This window comes from Orcinus orca, chromosome 18, assembly GCF_937001465.1.
Source record: "Orcinus orca chromosome 18, mOrcOrc1.1, whole genome shotgun sequence".
In the NCBI taxonomy this organism is placed as follows: Eukaryota; Metazoa; Chordata; class Mammalia; order Artiodactyla; family Delphinidae; genus Orcinus; species Orcinus orca.
This window is the reverse complement of record NC_064576.1, coordinates 64245635-64266295: the sequence shown is the minus strand read 5'-3', so window position 1 is coordinate 64266295 and position 20661 is coordinate 64245635. Positions and strand designations below refer to the sequence as shown.

Below are 20661 nucleotides of genomic sequence, written 5' to 3'. Positions count from 1 at the left end.
GTGTAAAAGAAATGCTAATAACTTTCCCAGCTTCCTAGTCTCCTGGGGTATCCATTTTTAGTAGACCAGCATGCCTCCTGTTATATTGTCTCCTAATTAAACAAGCAAATACACTCATGGATACACAAATATCTCTGCTTTCTCTTTTTTTGTTTTTATCCATTATATAATACACTTTATAGACTTTAAACTCTAATATTTTTATTTGACAATTTGTCATGGACTTTCTGTAAGTCAATAGCTATAGTTAGAACTTTTAGTCTATTTTTCTACCCATACTTCTGTAATTTTACACAAATAAGTACATATACTGTTGTCTGTTTTTAGTGATGCCTTTTTTTTTCTATGCATCCCCCCCTCACACATGATCTCCCTTACTTCTTGAAAAATCTGGTATTTTTCCCCCTACTTATATTACCATTTATAAATGAATAATTTGTGTATTTAATCATTCATGTGTACAAAATGAAAATTTATATACAAATGTATAAAATGTGTTCATATTAATAATCTCAAACTTATTAATTTTGTTTAATATTTCTACTCTATCTTGCTCCCAAAATACATTTAATGTAGTACTTCCACATATGTAATAATCAAAGCTCCATATGGTGTATGGCCCTTCAAAATACACAAACATACAGAGTTATTATAAACACAGCATTTTAAAGGTAAAAAAAGTGTGACTAGTTTTACTTTTCATCACAATTCGATTACTTGGGCAAATAGTACCTTCTCTGAATTAAACATAAGGCTTTACCAGGGTGTATTGTTTACACCAACTGGAAGCAAATGGAAATATTAGGCTCAGTAACATGCACTAATTTTTCTGTCCAATATCTGCATTTTAATCTCCTATCTCTGGTGGGGAAAAAAATCTCATTATTAAATCATTAATGTCATTGCCTATAAGTTAACTAGATGTTCTTTTGTCATACTTAATTTAAATTATCCCTTATCTCTTGCAGGATACCATAATTTCAACAAATAATTAAATTTGCTTTCTATTTTTTAAGTAAGTCACCCTGTAAATTGACATCTATTGCTTCAGAAAACAAGGTTAATTAACATGTGGAATTAAAACAAATGCAGTGGCACGTTATGGCATTTTCATTGTTTTCTTTAAAAAAAAAAAGAGCTTACAAAAATTTTACGTTGCTTTATAAAGTTACATGGGAATGAGGAACATCGGTGACTTTAAAATAAATTTTCAATTTAAAAATCCATCATTGTAAATTTGTGTCAAGCATGGCAAAGTATGTAGACATATACTTCACCAGTAATTTTTATTTTGATGTCAATTTCCTATCAGAGGCAGGTGATTTATAAGCTTTTTAGTGTTAGTAACAAAATTAATAACAGTGCCTATCCTTTACCTTAAAAAGTAGAAAATAAGCTTTAGAAATAGGACTTCAAGGGATAGCCTGGAATTGTGCAAGAGAGCATTTCTCCTTTTTTTATTAAAAAAAATTTTTAAATAAATTTATTTATTTAATTTATTTATTTTTGGCTGTGTTGGGTCTTTGTTGCTATGCGCGGGCTTTCTCTGGTTGCGGTGAGCGGGGGCTATTCTTCGTTGCGGTGCATGGGCTTCTCACTGCGGTGGCTTCTCTTGTTGCGGAGCACGGGCTCTAGCTGCGCGGGCTTCAGTAGTTGTGGCTTGCAGGCTCAGTAGTTGTGGCGCACGGGTTTAGTTGCTGCACGGCATGTGGAATCTTCCCGGACCACGCTCGATCCCGTGTCCCCTGCATTGGCAGGCAATTCTTAACCACTGCGCCACCAGGGAAGCCCCAGATTTCTCCTTTTGTATCATCATTCATCTGGTACGTTTTCTGGCCTGAGGTCCTAAAGAGAGATTGGGTGTGGTTTCTGCTAATTAGGCTTTGGAATCATGTTTTGATTAAAGAACCTCCCCTAAAGAAAAATCTGTTTACTCTGAGATTATTAGAGCACACTGTTTCTGCTCCTTCAGATGTAAAGAATAGGGCTGGCTCAACAACACGCATCCATATTTTATCAGGCCTCTCACACCAATGTTGGTTCATCGCAAAGCTTGCTGTTCACCTGTTGTCACACCTCCCCAAGCTTTTCTCTCTACTCTTCTCTCCTCTGGTACGAAGCGCCAGCTGGTTTTGGTGGCTCTGTTCCTTGGCCTCACGATTGAATTTCTTGTTCAGAATGAACCACTCCATCTCTGACACTAGGCAGCTCTTGAAACAGATAGGCCCCAAACTGCAAACCAAATAACCCCAGGGGTCAGCTATTAATTAGGAGACAGTTGTTCATAACCATATGCCAATTGCTGGAGAGCAATTCCAGTTTTACTAACCAGTCCCTGTGGGCAGCTTTGCTTTCAAACCTCCTGTAATAGAGTCTCACCTGACTTAGGTCTTGCTGTTTCTGTGAGATTACTGCTTTAAGCTGACAAAAATTGCATTGCATTAATATTTAAAATAAAAATCAATGATTACTCTAGTACAGTGACAGAATGCTGCTGCTGAGTGCCATTGAATTTCTCATTAATATTAATTTGTAGTTTGTAGAGAAACGGTTTAACAACCATTGTGCTACACACATGTAATTCAAATATTGATGAACTGAGCCGTAAGTCTGTAATCGTGAGAGAAATTGCTCACAACTGTCTGTGTTTGATTATTTTCCAATTTCTGACCAGCATAAATTTGTTTTAGGTTGCCAGGAATGACAGAAAATTTCCCAAATGAGATTTGTATCTAAAGGCGTGATAACCCTGATATCAATATTGTCATCATCAATCTGATTTATTGAGTATATTTTAAGGACCTGGGACTGAACGAAGACTGATTTTCCTTAGTATGAAAAGAGGATGCTGTTGATCCAAAATTAGTAGGATGCTTTTTTGAATTGTTCTTCTTGATCGTGGTAATTAACTTCCACTTAGCTATAAACACATATATCATGTTTGCAACATCAGATGAACATGTGCCCACCAAATAGTAATTAAAGATCCACCATCCTGGGCTTCCCTGGTGGCGCAGTGGTTGAGAGTCCGCCTGCCGATGCAGGGGACACGGGTTCGTGCCCCGGTCCGGGAAGATCCCACATGCCGTGGAGCAGCTGGGCCCCGTGAGCCATGGCCGCTGAGCCTGCGTGTCCGGAGCCTGTGCTCCACAACGGGAGAGGCCACAACAGTGAGAGACCCGCGTACTGCAAAAAAAAAAAAAAAAAAAAAAGATCCACCATCCTAACCGGATGCATTTGTAAATTCCAAACAGAAAACTTGCTTTTTATAAGAGAAAAGTTTATTTGTTCATTAATAAATATTTATTGATGGTATGAGGCATATACTAATTTTTGTTGTGAGGTATATGGGTAAATAACACATGTATTGTACCATAAGCTAGGAGATTAATGAAGCATGTATGCAGTAACCATAATACAAATTCCATTTTTTATATTTATTTTATTACAACCTCCTGGGGTTTGTGAGAACCAGAGAGAAAGAATAACAAAATTATTGTAGAAATGAAGCTTCTCCTTGGGGCCTATCACCTATGGATGTGCTTTTACTGAAAAACACAGAGCAGCAGAACACAAAAGTCAACACATACCAGAAGCTTCTGGAGGACTTGTTAAAACAGTTTGCTGGACCTCACCTTCAGAATTTCCAATTCAGTGGGCCTATGGCAGGGCCTGAGAATCTGTATTTCTAACAAGTTTCCAGGTGATGATGAAGTTCTGCATTGAGGAATCACTTTGAAAAACCACTGGATTAGAGACTCCCAAAATTGTTTAGTAGTAAAAGAAAATATGCAGGGAGCATTTTCTTTCTTCCCTCCCACCCTTCCTTCCTCGTTTCTTTCTTTCCTTTTTATTTTATTTTTTATTTTATTTTATTTTTTTTGCGGTACACAGGCCTCTCACCGCTGTGGCCTCTCCCATCGTGGAGCACAGGCTCCGGACACGCAGGCTCATCGGCCATGGCTCACGGGCCCAGCCGCTCCGCGGCATGTGGGATCTTCCCAGACTGGGGCACGAACCCGTTTCCCCTGCATCGGCAGGCGGACTCTCAACCACTGCACCACCAGGGAAGCCCCTTTCTTTCCTTTTCAATATAAATCTTCCTCTTCCTCAATCTTAAGACTCAGTGGGTCTGTGACGAGGATAAAAAGTCAACACTTTTTACGGACTTCCCTGGTGGCGCAGTGGTTAAGAATCCGCCAGCCAATGCAGGGGACGCAGGTTTGATCCCTGGTCCGGGAAGATGCCACATGCCGAGGAGCAACTAAGCCTGTGTGCACAACTACTGAGCCTGTGCGCCACAACTACTGAAGCCCACGCGCCTAGAGCCCGTGCTCCAAAACAAGAGAAGCCACTGCAATGAGAAGCCCGTGCACTGCAACGAAGAGTAGCCCCCGCTCGCTACCGCAACTAGCCAAAGCCCACACGCAGCAACGAAGACCCAAAACAGCCAAAAGAAAATAAGTAATACAAATAAATTTATTAAAAAATAGTCAACACTTTTTAAAAGCTTCACTATAATTTTCTGAATTCCAGGTGAGTTAATTTTCCTTTCCACTGTACTGGGGAAAGTTAAATAGGGGAGAGGATTGCGTGAACATGGTAGGTAAGCACAGTATAAAGGGACTGGTTAAGTAAAGTGGAGAATTTGCACTCTTCGATTTGATTCACATACAGACACTAAAACTTCCCTCCATATAAACACCCAGTGGGCATCCTCAGATATCCAAAGGTGGCAGAATTTAAAACATTCTAAAAGGTCAGTTCTGGACTTCCCTGGCGGTCTACTGGTTAAGACTCCGCACTTCCAGTGCAGGGGGCTCGGGCTGGATCCCTGGCTGGGGAACTAAGATCCCACGTGCCACACGGTGTGGCCAGAAAAAAGAAAAAGTCAGTTCTGATTGCTGACAGGCTGTGCACTTCCAGGCCTGGGGCGTATTAGGAGCCGAGGGCGGCGCTGCATCGGGGCAGTCATGAGGAATGACTGGATTACTGGGACCTTTCCTCCGCTTGCTCCACACATGGATGTTTCCCTATTTTTAAGCTACTTCAAGGTCCCATGTCATTTTTCACTCGCACTATCCTTAATCCAGTAACACATCTTTCTGTTTCCCAAACTGGAAAATAAGACCACCACAAATAGGTACGGGGTACCTTCCAGGGGCATCAGTTTCAATGAAAAAGGGCACTGCCACGTTATCTCCCAGAAGAAACTCTAATGCTATTTCAAGCACCATGGAAGTATGCGTGTGAATGCATGGGTGTGCATGTGTGTGTGTGTACTTTATACTTTTGTGCTGGGAGGAGAGTAACAGTTCTTCTGGTCATCAACAATACTTGCAACTATTTCTTCTGATCGCTGAATGGTCAAAACTGGGTGTGGAAGATAGAAAAACTAGCCCTGCAATAAATTATGTAACTTCCATTACGTAAATTGCCTTCATTATCTGTGCCTATGGAACATGGCTGGATGATATCAGACTGAATTAACAGACTGAATAATTCTTGTTAGCAGCAGGACAGCCAGTCCTCCAGAATAAGCTGGGACATAATCAATTACTGAGCTAGTTAACTTGTAAAAGGATAAGCAAACCTATCAAAACCTGAAATCACTTCCTGTTCTTAAAATGGTATCTTATACATGTGTTAGTCAATAAATAAGACCAGAAATGGTTAATCCAATTGAGATATGGCAGATGACTTTAAAATATAACAGCATCTTCCTTGGGAGTGGCCTTTAGAGATTTGGTGTTTTTTTTCTGCTCCAAATCATAGACTCATGCCATTGAAAGGAACTTCAATTTGATGTCACACCAAGTGGAGAAGTCTCTTCTGCACCTCTCAAGGGATTGTCGGCTGGCGTCTACTGAGAGTAAATGTGTGACCATTCCCTTGTCGGTTATTTTGAAATGATAGAGGGTTCTTCCTTTCTAAAATTTTCACCAAAATGCTAATCCTTCTCCCATGAGTCAGGTCTCTTTGATTCCAAAGCCCATATCGTTTTACAGTATCACACTGCCTCCGAATGAATGCCTATTATGTGCCAAGACATTTGCAAGATAATTTAGGAATAGAAAAATTAATGAGACCCAGCACCTCTTCTTAAAGGTGTTTAACCTGACCATAGAACAGATAATACATGCACATAATTCTTTCTAATTTAAGCGCCAAAGAGAACCTTTAACTGCTATGAACCTTTGTTCAGATGAGGTAAAAGGGATGATACCCAAATGGAAGGTTTCATGAAGGAGAAAAATGGTAGGTGGGGATACAGAAGTAAAGTGGGGAGAGCATATAAGGCAGAAGAGTGGGCATGTGCAGGGTGGGGATGAAAGGCACTGGGCATGCTTAGAAGAAGGGGATTAAATGCTCGCAGTGCAGCATAAGATAGGTATAGGGAAGCAATGACAGTAAAATATAAGGATATATTTCTCAGATGGGTTGGGGTCAAATTACAAAGCAGCTGGAAGCCAGAGACAGCACTATGGACTTGATTCTCTACACTGGTGTGCTCCAACAAGGGACATAACCCCAGGATGGATGTCAGAGAGTGGAGAGCGCAATGGGGTGCAAGATGATGTCAAAACTTTTATTTAGTTTTAATTTTTAATGTTAGAAATGAAAGAAATGATGCATTACTGAAATGCACTCTATGGGTTGACTCTAGTTCCCTCACCCTCCATATTTCAAGGTCATAGATCTCATGTCATGTACAGTCGGGGAGGCATCCTGAGGGAAGGGTGGGTGCTCCATAATGCCAGGATTGGGAGGGAGTCATCGTTTTTTGCTAGTTTTCAGTGTGTTGCTCACTGCAACAGGCTACCTTGCAATGGGTTTGCAGACGTGAGGGTCCAGTTTGGTGGATTTTAGATTATGTCATTTAATTTTAACTAAACATCCTCCAAAATGGCAAATAGCCTAAAAAGATGCCTTCAGCGAACCCACAGATTGAAGATAGTACTAATAATACAATCACAAATAAATTAAAATGTGGCAGAGCGGACATTCCTTATCCTCCAAGTATAAGATGTTCATGACCTACATTACAAGACAAAACCAAGGATAATCTAATGAGAGGTGATAAGAAATAGTATTAGAAAAAGTGACATTTGAAATATAGGTATAGACCCCATGTTATTTATGAGGAACCTTCTTATCAACGGTATAATAGTATTGTGCCTTTGCGAAATCCTGAGTTTTTTTTCCATGACAGCCCTTGAACGAGGTATTAAAATAAACTGAACTTGGAATGAGAGCAGCCACTTCAGTTGCTGTATCACAAAGTATTAACCAAAGTTTTAAAAAATAATGAAGCATATATATATATACATACCATAAATATGAATAAATACATATAAAATCTTTTAAAGTAAAATAATTAAGCAGACATATCTATAAATTGTATGCATATGTAAGTAAACATGTATATGAATAATAAAAATTTAGATTTAAAAAGTTCTTTGAACCTTAATAAAATAAAAATTATTCAAAATATATTTTCTCTTTATCTCAACCTTTTATGTTTTTGTGCCTGTTAAATAATGCAACGTATGCCCGTTTATGTCTCTAGCATGTTATTACAGTCATAACTTAAATATATAGTTATAAATATGTATGTATCTGTACACTGCACACTCTCAACATGTTTTAGCTGAAGGGGGGTGATACTTTTGAAAAGTTTGGGGATCGCTGCTTTACATTTGGAATAGGGATGCATTGAAGGTTTTGATCCAGGAAGTGATATATCAATACATCAAGACATATCAAGAACTGTATTTAAGAAAAAAATCTGGTATCAATGTACTATGAGACTATTTCACGGACTATAAAAGACTATTTTATAATGAACTGTGAAACAGAAAGAAGGGACGTGGTTAATAAATTGTTGAGAAAATTCTGGTCTTGAATAGGGAGGTACCGATGGGACTAGGAAGGGGGAGCTAGAGGCATAGGTACGAGAGTTCTGTGAAGGATTTCAATACACGATTCATTACCAGGGAAAGTGAGGGGCGTAGTGGAGATGAAGCAGAGATAACCCTGAGTTTCTCCTCTGGGTAAATGAGTGAAGGGTGAGGACATTAATATTAACAGAAATGCTGTGTTTTCAGCTTGGTTTAGAACAGAATATATTTTCTACAATTTGGGTCATCGTTTATTCAAATACATCAGTCTATTCATTTATTCATATTAATTTTTCATTTATTCAACAAATACTTATCAAATTCCAACAACATTACAGAAACTGCATGAAGTGCCAAGTATTCAAAGATGAATGAGATGGTTTCTGGACTCAGGGAGCTCACAGATTAGCGCGAATAATATCATAAAAATGTGTCGATAATGACACAGAGTGTGAAAGTGCAGTGAGAGAACCACCTGGAGGGTGATTCAAGAGCACATGGAAGGGACAGCTGGCCTGACTCGGTACATTTTTGGAAGAGGAGGCTCCTGAGACTCTAAAAGAATGAGTAAGTGATAGTCAAGGGAGGAAGAAAGGAAATGCGTTCCAGGCAAAGGGATGGATGTGATGGCCAAAGCACAGCGCAGCGTAGGTGGGAAACTCAAGCAGAAAAAGAGTTCAACAGACATCAGGTTCCCTGTGACTGGTGGACTGCTTAATTCTGATAAGAGGCCATGGACTCATCTATTCTGAAAACAAAATCAGTAACAATCAATTAAAAGCCAAAAGCTGTCAGACCTATGCAGAACAGTGACAGGTGGAGACCAAATCAAAAGAAGGGGAAATAGATGGTTTCTATGTTAAAGCTGCAGCACAGAAATTGGACAATGACAATAGTACCTGTGGCTATTTAAATTGGAGACATTACTATCTGGTGATTACGTGTAGTGTGTGTTAAATAAGAGAGGCCAGCTGGCAACCCTGTAGATTCGGACCACAAGAATGAACAAGTAGACACAATGAGGCTTGTTATTGGAGAATACATGCATACGTATAAGGAAAGAGGGAATGGCCAGAAGAAACTCTGGAAAGTGCACAGATGCTTACACCTTAGTATTAAACTATGTATTTACATGTATGCGTACACGTGAGTGCCAGATGAAACTTGAGGCTGAAAGGAGATAGGAAGTGTGTGAAAAAATATATATGCTTTATTTATCTGATAATGTGGGACTGTTGTATGAAACTTGGGCAGGAATGGATTATTGCATAGTTCCACTGAGAGTGTGTGAAATAGCTCAGATAAATGTGGCAACTACGTGTTACTTTCTTGATTATATAATACCTCTTACACCCATCTTACTTCATCTAGTCCTCATTACTCAATAACCCAGGTAGTGTTATAGCATTTTGTAGAGGAGGAGATTGAGAATTGGAGGCAAAATATGACTTGCCCGGGGGCATATAGTGGCAGAGTTGAGATTCAAACCAGGCTTTCTGACTCTGGAACCAGGGTACCAACCATTTTACCAGTGGTTTCAACATATCAGTAGCTTTCTGGAGAATTATCACTTGATAATTAAGGTTTTTGGGGTTTTTAAAAAATGTATAAAGATAGCTTTTGTGTGTAGAAACAAATTCTTACATCTGCATTCATTTTCACTAATAGTTCATACCTTACAATTTTGATTGTAAGTTGAAGATACAACTTAAATATTAAGTAAATCTACTTACAAACCTGGTGATTGTTAATTAATACTCAACTTGTTTCTAAATTTAAGATATTAAATTTCCCCAAGCATTTAAGTACAACTCATAAATTTAATTCATGTATTATTTTAAATATTTCATATTAAAGTCATGCAAGTTATGTTCTCCTAAATATTTAAGAATTTTTTTGTGATTGACTTAATTATCTAAAACTTTTCAACTTAAATATCTCATATATCTGGTTTTCTAAAGTACTTCAAACAGATAAGCAGGTGGAATTACAAACCTAACACACAAAATATTCTTAAGTACTTAAATGATACTTGAAAACCTAATAATAAAGATTTGATGATTCAGATTTATTTAAACTTATAAATGCTGTTAAAACTTATCAAATACTATTATACCTTTTAAAATTAAAATCACACACAAAAAATTTTCAAGTTGAAATTACAAGTTTAATATGTCAGATTTAAAAACAAGACAACCTATATTTTTCAGATGATTATATACACTGCTCAAATTTCCCATTTTCTTTTTCATTTATTTTCTGCAGTTGTGGTCACCTAGATTTGCCCTTAACATTCCAAACTGGTACAAAAATATCGATTCCAAGGATTTTATCATTATTTTCTCCATGCTTATTTTTACATATTCTTGGAGTTGCTAAGTCATTTTATCATCTCTTTACTCAAAAAATTTCAGGCTGTGGTTAGAGATTCTGGACAGAGACCTGGAACCTAGTGGCAATTTCCAGAATAATCTACCTGAGCTGCCTGTTAATATGCCAATCCTGTTTATCTAGAAATGGTTTCATCTGGCTACTTCTTAGCCATTTTATTTTTACACTAACTTCTGACACAACTCTTACTATAACCCCTGTCATAAATATAATTGTCTAATTTGGGTGCACAACATCTCATACTCACACTATCTTCCACCCCACTGAGTTGCAACTAATCTCTGTTTGCTGGAAGCTAATTAAAATCTGCATGACAGTCCCATCTACCCCCAGTGCTGGGGCTGTAACTAAACTCTTTTTCTAGATTTTGCACCTTTTAAATATAGATTATTTCCTAATCTGTCTCACAGACCACAAATTTATAGTTATTATGTTGACCAGAATTACCTCTCCAGTACTGTGTGCTGTTGGGTTTGAAATCAAGCAGGACCCTGTAGGGCCTTCCCAGGCACAGACATCCTCATGTCCCCTGACTCTTGTTTGTAAAAAGCTTTAGCCTCCTAGGCCTTTCCAGAGTTCCAAAGAGCAAATTTAATCAGAGAAGTGAAAAAAATGCAGAAGCAAAGGAAAACAGTCAAACAAGACAATATCATAGTAGTTCACTCATAAAACAAAATCAAGAACCTTTAATTCTTCCTCAATGGCTATAGATAAAATCCTTAGTCATATCCTTGAGTCGTTTGATAGATACTAAAACCCCAACCAGATGGAAGAAGTTAACTGCATGCTGACCACCAGCACGTAGAGCCCAAACTGGTTGGAACCAGAAGGTTGACGACGGAGATTCCTGAAACATCACCCTGTTACCTTACCATCAACCAATCAGAGAATTCTCCACAAGCCGATCGTGCATCCTGGGACTCTCTCCCTCACAGTCTTTAAAAACCCTGCCCTGAAAGCCACTGAGGAGTTCTGGTCTTTTGAGCATGAGCTTCACGTTTCCCTTGCTTTGTCCCATGCTTGGCACTTTGCAAGAAATGCTGCACTTTTCTTCACTACAACCTGGTGTTGGTAGATTGGCTTTGCTGTGCTTTGCCTGAGTGCACTCAAGTTTGGTTTGGTAACAGGTTGGAACCATAAAACATGGTGTCCTGACCAATGGATGGGCACGTGGTCAAAGTTTACTCGCTTTAGGACTTTGAATGTTGAGCAAAAGCAGAAAAAAGAATTAGCAGCAGTGCCCTAAAAACCAACAAGTGGTTCCACTTACTGAGATCCTGAGTTGCTGCTGGTTCCCAGCTGGACCTTCAGCCTTCAGTTCTTTGAGCTGCCTTCACCTCCTTCCAGTAAATTACACTGTCTGTTACTTTGCAACCCCAAACTCCAACTGGTACAGGCAGCCAAGGGGAGGCTGCACAGATGAGAAAAAAAGGTGTACTTAGCAAAGAAAGCCAGCCCTTACCCAGGCTCCAGTCAGACCAGCCGCAGTTAGTCATTCTGCAGATTTCATGTGCAGGTTTGAAATCATTTTATTGCTAAAGAGGTATGAAATCATTACATTCATGACTGCTAAGGTTTCAGTTATGAAACTTTAAAATTGAAGAATTTTAAGGACAAACTGAAGGATGAGAACTACGGCAGAAAATATGCCTGAATCAAAAAAAGAAAATGAAAAATTTGAAGCAGCTTTCAAAATTCATGAGGTTTCAGAGAAAAGAGAGAAATCAGGAACTATTTCCATGTGAGAAGCCTCAATGCCTAAAAATCAAGGACTAGGCAGTAAAGCAGGTAACAGAAGGTGCAAAGAAAAGGCGCAGGGAGTCGTGATTAAAAAGAGATAGGAAATGTGGGACCGATGCTTCAAAGTCCCTGAGAGAAATACACAGGAGAGACAGTACATGTTACTAGGACTTTCACGGAGAAATTGACATAACTAACAATGAAAGGTAAAAATTTCATACTCGATTTCTCAGCCTTTGTAGAAAACAGAGCATGGACATGTGCTTTAGGTTCAACTAAGCAGACACACAAATGTAGAAACAAAACCTGAGGACACAAAGAAATTGGCACTGCAGGGAATCAAGAGAAACTGACACAAAAAGCATAGATGGGGACAACTCCTCAGGAAGTGGTAGAATTTTAAACAACAGTCTCCAGAGACAGCACCAGCAGTTGTGCAGTGGAGGCATCCTAAAGTTCAGGGTCAGTGGGTGAAGTGACCTGTCGGTCCAGGCTTCAGCAGTAATGACATTGGGGTCCACGATCAGCTGTTCTCTGGAGTGATTTTGATGATGGCAATGTGTCCCCAGCTTGCTTTTGTTTCCCCATGTTCTCTTCCAAGTGTGGTCCTTCATCCTTGCTATTAATTTTGAGACTTACCCCAAATCCTCTTGTCAAATAAATTTCTATTGAAGTCAGCCCCAGTCAGTTCCTATTCATTGCAATGAAGAACTCTAATTCCATTTTTAGTTTTTTAAGGAAACTCCATACTCTTCTCCATAGTGGCTGCACCAGTTTACATCGCACCAACAGTGCAGGAAGGTTCCCTTTTCTCCACACCCTCTCCAGCATTTACTGTTTGCAGGCTTTTTGATGATGGCCATCCTGACCAGTGTGAGGTGAAACCTCATTGTACTTTTGATTTGCATTTCTCTAATAATTAGGGACGTTGAGCATCTTTTCATGTGCCTGTTGGCCACCTGTATGTCTTTGGAGAAATGTCTGTTTAGGTCTTCTGCCCATATTTTGATTGTTTGTTTGTTTGTTTTGATATTTAGCTGTATGAGCTGTTTGTATATTTTGGATATTAAGCCCTTGTAGGTTGCATCATTTGCAAATATTTTCTCCCATTCCGTAGGTTGCCTTTTCGTTTTGTTCATGGTTTCCTTTGCTGTGCAAGAGCTTATAAGTTCGAGTAAGCCCCATTTGTTTATTTTTGCTTTTATTTCTTTTGTCTTGAGAGACTGATCTAAGAAAATGTTATGATTATGTCAGAGCATTTTTTGCCTATGTTCTCTTCTAGAAGTTTTATAGTTTCATGTCTTATATTTAAGTCTTTCAGTCATTTTGAGTTCATTTTTGTATGATACAGCAATCTCACTCCTGGTCATATATCTGGAAAAGACGAAAACTCTAATTTGAAAAGATGCACGCACCTCAATGTTCACAGCAGCACTATTTACAATAGCCAAGACATGGAAGCAACCTAAGTGTCCATCAACAGATGAATGGATAAAGAAGATTTATACAATGGAATATAACTCAGCCATAAAAAGGAATGAAATAATGTCATTTGCAGCAACATGGATGGACTTAGAGATTATCATACTAAGTGAAGTAAGTCAGACAGAGAAAGACAAATATCATATAATGTCACTTATATGTGGAATCTAAAAAAAGATACAAATGGATTTATTTATAAACCAGAAATAGACTCACAGACATAGAAAACAAACTTACGGTTATCAAAGGGGAAGAAGGGGAGGAATAAATGAGGAGCTTGGGATAACAGATACTACTATATGCAAAATAGATAAACGACAAGGTCCTACTGTATAGCACAGGGAACTATATTCAATACCTTGAAATAACCTATAATAGAAAAGAATCTGAAAAATAATTTATATATATACATATATATAACTGAATCACTTTGCTGTACAGCAGAAACTAACACAACATTGTAAATCAACTACACTTCAAAAGAAAAAAACTCTAACTTATAAAGCTGTAAAACTTTATTTCGTGACTTCCCTGGTGGTGCGGTGGTTAGGAGTCTGCCTGTCAATGCAGGGGACACAGGTTCAATCCCTGGTCTGGGAAGATCCCACTTGCTGCGGAGCAGCTAAACCCGTGTGCCACAACTACTGAGCCTGTCCTCTAGAGCCCGTGAGCCATAACTACTGAGCCTGTGCTCTAGAGCCCGTGCTCTGCAACAAGAGAAGCCACCACAATGAGAAGCCCACACACCACAACGAACAGTAGCCCACAGTCGCCGCAACTAGAGAAAAGCCCATGCGCAGCAATGAAGACCCAACACAGCCAAAATTAATAAAATTAAAAAAACACAAAAACTTCATTTCAATACTTTTCATTCAGTAAGCCTTTAATCAGCACATATATTGTGTACGATATTGTGCTGGAAACCAGGAGGGCAAAGTCCCCATCATCCAGGTACTTAGACTCTAGTGGAGGAACACAAAACTTAAGTAAATTTAAAAATAATTGTATGACACAAGTTATTAGAGGTGTTGTATTATATTAAGTGCTATGGAATTTGCATGACATATCAATTAATTCTGCCCAAGGCCAGATGGGGAGCTATGTGAAGGTACAGAGAAGAAGTGATATTTGAGTGGAGCCAGAAGGACAAATAGGATTTCACCAGTTTCACAGGAGCACACTTTCCTGGAAGAGTGAGTTATATGAGCCAATGTATGGGGACTTAAAAGTTTGGGATGTGTTTGTGGCCCCAAAAATACAGGTGGCTTGAGTGTTGTAATCACAAACAAGTACCTAGAAATAAAACTACAGCGATACTCTGAGATCCGGTTATGAAGGTACGTGTACACCATACTAAAACGTTATTTTCTTCAGTAACTGCCATTATGGTTTTTAAAGTGAAAAAGTGACAGGACCAAATCTGTTTTCGAGAAATAGTGCTGGTGTCAGTGCAAAGGTAGTAAGCACAGTGTCAAGGCAACACCGACACAGAATACATTTGAAAGTTTGGCTGCAAAAGTTTTTGCCTACATTCCAAGTGAGAGGTGTACACAACTCAAAATGAAAACTGAGGAAGCAGTAGTAGAATTTGAAAATTACTGTCAACTTAGCTGGTAACTAACGATGAGATGTGAGGTAGCCTTATGTCCTCGGAAAGACTTCTGTAGCCTTGGATTACTCATCATAAACAGAATACTAATGACATGATAAAATGGTAATGATCCCTATGTTGCAGGGTAGTTATGCAGATAACAATAGTGTATTAAAAGGATCCAGCATTGAGCCTGATTCTCAATAAATTTGGACACTAAATAATAGAAACTATTGTTTTTAATACAGGGAAGAATGTAGAGGACTGAGCATTCTATTTTGTTCTGTGATTCACCAGACGTGGCTTTAATAAATGCCATATTATACTTTGATGAAGTCACAGTGACCAAAATGATGTGACTTCCACTTATTTCAGAAGCCAAAGAGCAGGAAAGCTTTAATAACTAACCAAAGGGGAAGAGGGGGAAATTGAAGTGGCCCTCCTTTCAACTGATACTTGGAAGGTAAGTATGTCCACGTTTTACACTTCAGCATGGTTCTTCTGTGGTTATATAAAAATGCTTTCCCACATGCCGCGGAGCAACTAAGCCTGTGCGCCACAACTACTGAGCCTGCGCTCTAGAGCCTCCGAGCCACAACTACTGAGCCCACGTGCTACAACTACTGAAGCCCACGCACCTAGAGCCCATGCTCCGCAGCAAAGAGAAGCCACCACAATGAGAAGCCCACGCACCGCAACGAAGAGTAGCCCCACTTGCCACAACTAGAGAAAGCCACGTGAAGAAACGAAGACCCAACGCAGCCAAAAACAAACAAATAAATAAATTTATAAAAAAATTCTTTGTTATATAAAAATGCTTTACTCTTTTACATGCATGTATTTGCTCTCCCATTAAATTAAAATATTTAGGTCGGAGCCTGTCTCTAATACTTTCAGTGTCTACTATATTAAGGAAGTTCAATATACATAAATATCTTTTACATTTTCAATAAAAGAAAACCTTTATCTTCAATAAAAATTGTTATATATAAATATTACATATACACATATATATATAAAACCTAGGTCTCTAATGAGGCTTACCTGAATATTTATTTTAACTGTTGGAAAATACTGATTTGAACTATTGAAAAGTATTGATTTCAAGCCCTTAACTTAGTATTTATAGTTAGCCTTATAAAAGAATGATAGATGAACATTAAAAAATATACAAATTGCTTTAAATATATTTAAATTTTACAATAATTTCCCTGTCTTCATCCTACTATATCATCCTAATTTTCAAATTATTTTGTTTCCTTTTTTTTTACAATTGCAAATTCAGAGAAGTACAAATAAACACAGAAAAGTAGGCCATAATTACCTTACCTTAATAACCGCTGTTGACATACTAAGTAACCCACGGGGAAGATTAGAAAATTCAGTCCGTTTGGAAAGGTACAAAATGAAAATTGGAAGCCTCTCTTCCAAAGGAATGTCATCCTGAAAAAAAAAAAGCCTAAATTTACACGTACCTCTATTTCACACACACACCACACACACACCACACAAGTGATCACGCTATACACACTGTAACTCGCCTTGCTTTTTCACATACTATATTTTGGAATTCTTTCCACATCTGCATTTAAATCTCCTTCATAGCAGGAAACAGTTACAAAGTATTCTACAGCGAATTTAACTAGAGTTAGCTTCTACTGAACACAGTTGCCCAGGCACAGGCCTCAGTGTATTTTACTTAAGTCTAGCTCAGACTTTCACAGATTCAGGACCCCGAAGTGCCTTTAATCCCATAAACCGTAATTCCCAAACTCCAAACCTGATTTGAATTTCAGTCCACTTTGCAAAATCTCGCGTTACTCTCCTCTCACCCGGCGGGTCTTGCTCCGCCTCCCCCAACTTCTCTACCCTCCCAGCAGCTGTTACCACTCCTAGCAGCCTGGCGGCACAGGAGTGGGCGAAGCAGAGCCTTCCGAGGGCGCATGCGCGGCAGATGCGCGCCTGCGCGCTACGGGGCTGCCGGCGCGCTACGGGGCTGCCGGCGCGCTACGGGGCTGCCGGCGCGTCAGTGCTCTGGGCTAAGGTAGCTGGGGCCGAGTTGGGGGGCGGGACGTGCGGCGCTATGGCCGAGGGCAGCGGGGAAGTAGTAGCAGTGCCCGCCACCGGGGCTGCCAACGGCCTCAACAATGGGGCCAGCGGGCCCTCGGCGCAGACTAACAACCCGCTATCGCGGAAACTGCGTAAAATCCTGGACACACGGCTGGACAACGACAAGGTGAGCGGGACTGGCGGGGTCGAGGGTGCTGCGTCGTCCGCGGGTCGGACCCGGGCTGGGGGCGGTGTCTGTCCGGCGCCCTCGGTCTCGTCCCTGTCCCCGCCGCGGAGGGGACCCCAGGCCCGCGGGACCCGCTGCGCTGCCGTGTGGGGCAGGTGAGAAAGGGGAGGCCGAGGAGCCCCTGGAAGAGCAAAGAGGTTTCCTGGGTGTTGCCCCATATTTAATTAAAACTGTTCTTCGAAGACTCTGGATAGGGAAGGCAAACGGTGAAGTCCCCTGCCCCCGCAGGTGTCGGGGGTCTGAGCAGGGAGGGGAGAGGAGAGCCCCAGGCAGGAGAAGAAAAATGCAAAAGAGCAAACTACAAAATAAGACAGCGCGAATGGTGAGCTTAGGGGGAACAGGAGATCAGGGCTAAGCATCCTTGAGCCTTTCCATTGACAGGTGAAAAGAATTAAAATAATTTGCAGCGTGAAAGGGCTACCACCTGCTCATGGCTACTAGTTTTTGTTGTGAGCTAAGCACTGTCTATGATGTATGGGCTCATGCTGTATTTCTTTACAAGATAGTTTATCTTGTAAACTATCTTGTATTTCTTTACAGGATAGTTTATCCTCTCCCAAGTACCTCCTGAAACTTAGATTGGACTTTCCATCTTCCGTGGTAGCAGATTATCTCTTCTGTATCACTGAGTCGCTAGGTATATTGGTCATGCCATGGTGGCATAAAGAAAAAAGAATGTGTATAAGTGAGAGTTTTATAGATAAGTTTCTATCTAAAATTTTTAGATAAGTTTCATAGATAAATTTTTATTTTTTATACATATTTTAGACTATGTTTAAGTGAGAGTTTTACAGATACATTTTTATAGATAAAAATAGAATTTTTAATCTATAGATACAGAATTTTTATCTATAAATTTTATTTTTATAGATAAATTTTTAGGTAACTGACAGTAAGCTGTCAATAAGAATTGGTGTGTAAAAAATAGCGTTATACTATAATGAGTAAGAAAGATTGGCTCTGGGACCACCACTTATTAGATATAACCACCAAATTGGTGCATTATGGTTTCAATAAGTCCCTTAACTTCTGTGAGCTTATGTTAAGTTTCTAAATTGGGAATACTGCCAGTAACCTCCTCAGGGTTGTTGTGCAGGTTCAATGAGAGAATCCAGGTGAAATGCTTAGCACAGTGCCGCAGCAGTTATTTCTTGTTAAATGTTAATTCATTTTTTAAAAATTTATTTATTTTTGGCTGCATTGGGTCTTCGTTGCTGCGTGCTGGCTTTCTCTAGTTTCGGCGACGGGGGGCTACTCTTGTGCGCGGGCTTCTCATTGCGGTGGCTTCTCTTGTTGCAGAGCACGTGCTCTAGGCGTGCGGGCTTCAGTAGTTGTGGCGCACGGGCTCAGTAGTTGTGGCTCGCGGGCTCTAGAGTACAGACTTATTAGTAGTTGTGGCGCACAGACTCAATTGCTCCGCGGCATGTGGGATCTTCCCGGACCAGGGTTCAAACCCATGTCCCCTGCATTGGCAGGCAGATTCTTAACCACTGCGCTGCCAGGGAAGTCCCAAGAATTTCCACTTTTTTTCAATGGCTATATCATAATGTCTTTAAACCAATCCTTTTTAGATGGACATTACGGTTTTTTCTAATCTTTGCAGTTCCAAACAATTCTGCATTGAATAACGTATATATGTCACAATACACAAGTAAGTATGTCCTTATTGTGTCTCAGAAATAGGTTTACTGTTCAGTAATGTGAAGGTCATCCAATATATTTTGGATTGTGTAATGGAAACAAATTATTTGGAAATGATTTCATTAAATTTTTGCTTGAGATTAGAAAAACATTTGAAAATCGGTCCCAATAATGTTCTTTTATTATCAATTATGTAGGAGATGTTGGAAGCTCTCAAGGCACTCTCAACCTTTTTTGTTGAAAATAGTTTGCGCACTCGAAGAAATTTACGTGGAGATATTGAACGCAGAAGTTTAGCCATCAATGAAGAGTTTGTAAGCATTTTCAAGGAAGTGAAGGAAGTATGTAAACTTTTCACTTACCATTTATTGAGAGCTTACTATATGCCTGGCTCTGTGCTGAGCTTCTCTATGGATAGAGTTGATATGTTTGCAACTCGTGTACCGTGCTCAAATAGAAATTTAGCTACTTACTCCAGCAGCTTCTAGGTCTTTCTCTGGATTAGTGTGATTTCTAAATCTCTAACCTCCACTAGTGCTGCTTTTTGGAAAGTTGTAACATATGTTCCAGGATGTTCTTTTAGGAATCTTCGCTTTTGAAACAAACAGACAAACAAACAAACAAAAAATAGCACTTCTCTGAGTGGTTTTCCAGTAGAAATAGTCCCTCACTGAATAAACCTCCCTTAGATAACCACTTCTCCGCTGGAGATGAATTAGGATTGAGTTACTTTACTGCATCCTAAATTATGAAATTTTCAGATTAATTAAGATCAATGACTTCAGTTAATAAATAATGTTTCATTACACTTGAGTGAGCAGTCTACTCACCATAGGGTGAAAATGAATTTTATTTATTATGTTATATTTTATTTATGTATTATATAATACATATTAATTCGTTAATTATGTTAATATTACTGAGTGATATTACATAGTTAATAGTTCTGTGTGAGTTGTATGAAAGTGTCATACATGGTTCTAGTGAGACAGATTATTTTTAACAGTGTAGTAGGATTTCATTGGCTGAAGGCTAATAATCTGGAAGATTAAAAGGGAAGTTTGGTAGTGTTCATAAAAATAGGGAGCGATAGTAGTGATGAGCACATCTAAACTGTACTCTCTAAACACCATTTCCCTCTGGAAGGAGGTACCAAGTGAGGAGGCTGTATAAGACTATTGGGAAGTGTCAAAAGGACTCTGGAGCTATAACTTAAGAGGTTTCCACTGGCCAAATATAGGATGATTTGAGCATCAGTAGGAATGACTGCAGTGGACGGAAACACAGCAAGCGTATTTAAATCCATGAGTTCATAATGATACTAAAAACCAACAGAACCCTCACTGCTTATCTTAGGTGGATATGAGGGAACCAACTTATCGTTTTGAAAACAACTAAATAAAAGGAAAGAGTCAAGCATTTATCCTGTCTTTGGTACCAACTATATACAATTGTTGAGGCAAGGCTTCCCTTTATAGTAATATTCCACTTACTAAATGAAGAAATGATAGAAGAGTTTGTAACCACTGTTTAAAGGATCTAGCTCAGGGTTTCTGAGTCTTGGCACTATTGACATTTGGGGCCAGATAGTTGTTGAGGGTTGTCTTCTGCTTTGTAGG

The 20661-nt window shown here is 39.3% G+C and overlaps 2 protein-coding genes across 20 annotated transcripts in view; one reads left to right on the top strand and one right to left on the bottom strand.

The window, feature by feature from the left end:
- LHFPL6 (LHFPL tetraspan subfamily member 6) overlaps positions 1–17010 on the bottom strand; it is a 254444-nt gene extending 237434 nt beyond the window's left edge. The window contains exons 1-3 of one of the 4 annotated variants that reach the window (XM_049701088.1): positions 16886–17010; positions 16435–16548; positions 11563–13406 (exon numbers count right to left, since the gene is read on the bottom strand). The gene's annotated coding sequence lies outside the window, so the exon portion shown is untranslated. Of the gene's footprint in view, positions 1–11562; positions 13407–16434; positions 16549–16663; positions 16853–16885 lie in introns of those variants that run through there. The other 3 variants (XM_033410105.2, XM_049701089.1, XM_033410107.2) reach the window with 3 other exon arrangements.
- Positions 17011–17078: 68 nt separating this feature from the next.
- The window catches only part of COG6 (component of oligomeric golgi complex 6), a 285884-nt gene continuing 282301 nt past the window's right edge, over positions 17079–20661 (top strand). For 9 of the 16 annotated variants that reach the window (XR_007473069.1, XR_007473071.1, XR_007473073.1 and 6 more), the window contains exons 1-2: positions 17080–17341; positions 19240–19383. Coding sequence is in view for 3 of the 16 variants with exons in the window: in XM_049701082.1 (XP_049557039.1) it covers positions 17189–17341; positions 19240–19383 (297 nt within the window). In the remaining 13 variants the exon portion in view is untranslated. Of the gene's footprint in view, positions 17342–19239; positions 19384–20661 lie in introns of all 16 variants that reach the window. The other 7 variants (XR_007473076.1, XR_007473077.1, XR_007473078.1 and 4 more) reach the window with 3 other exon arrangements.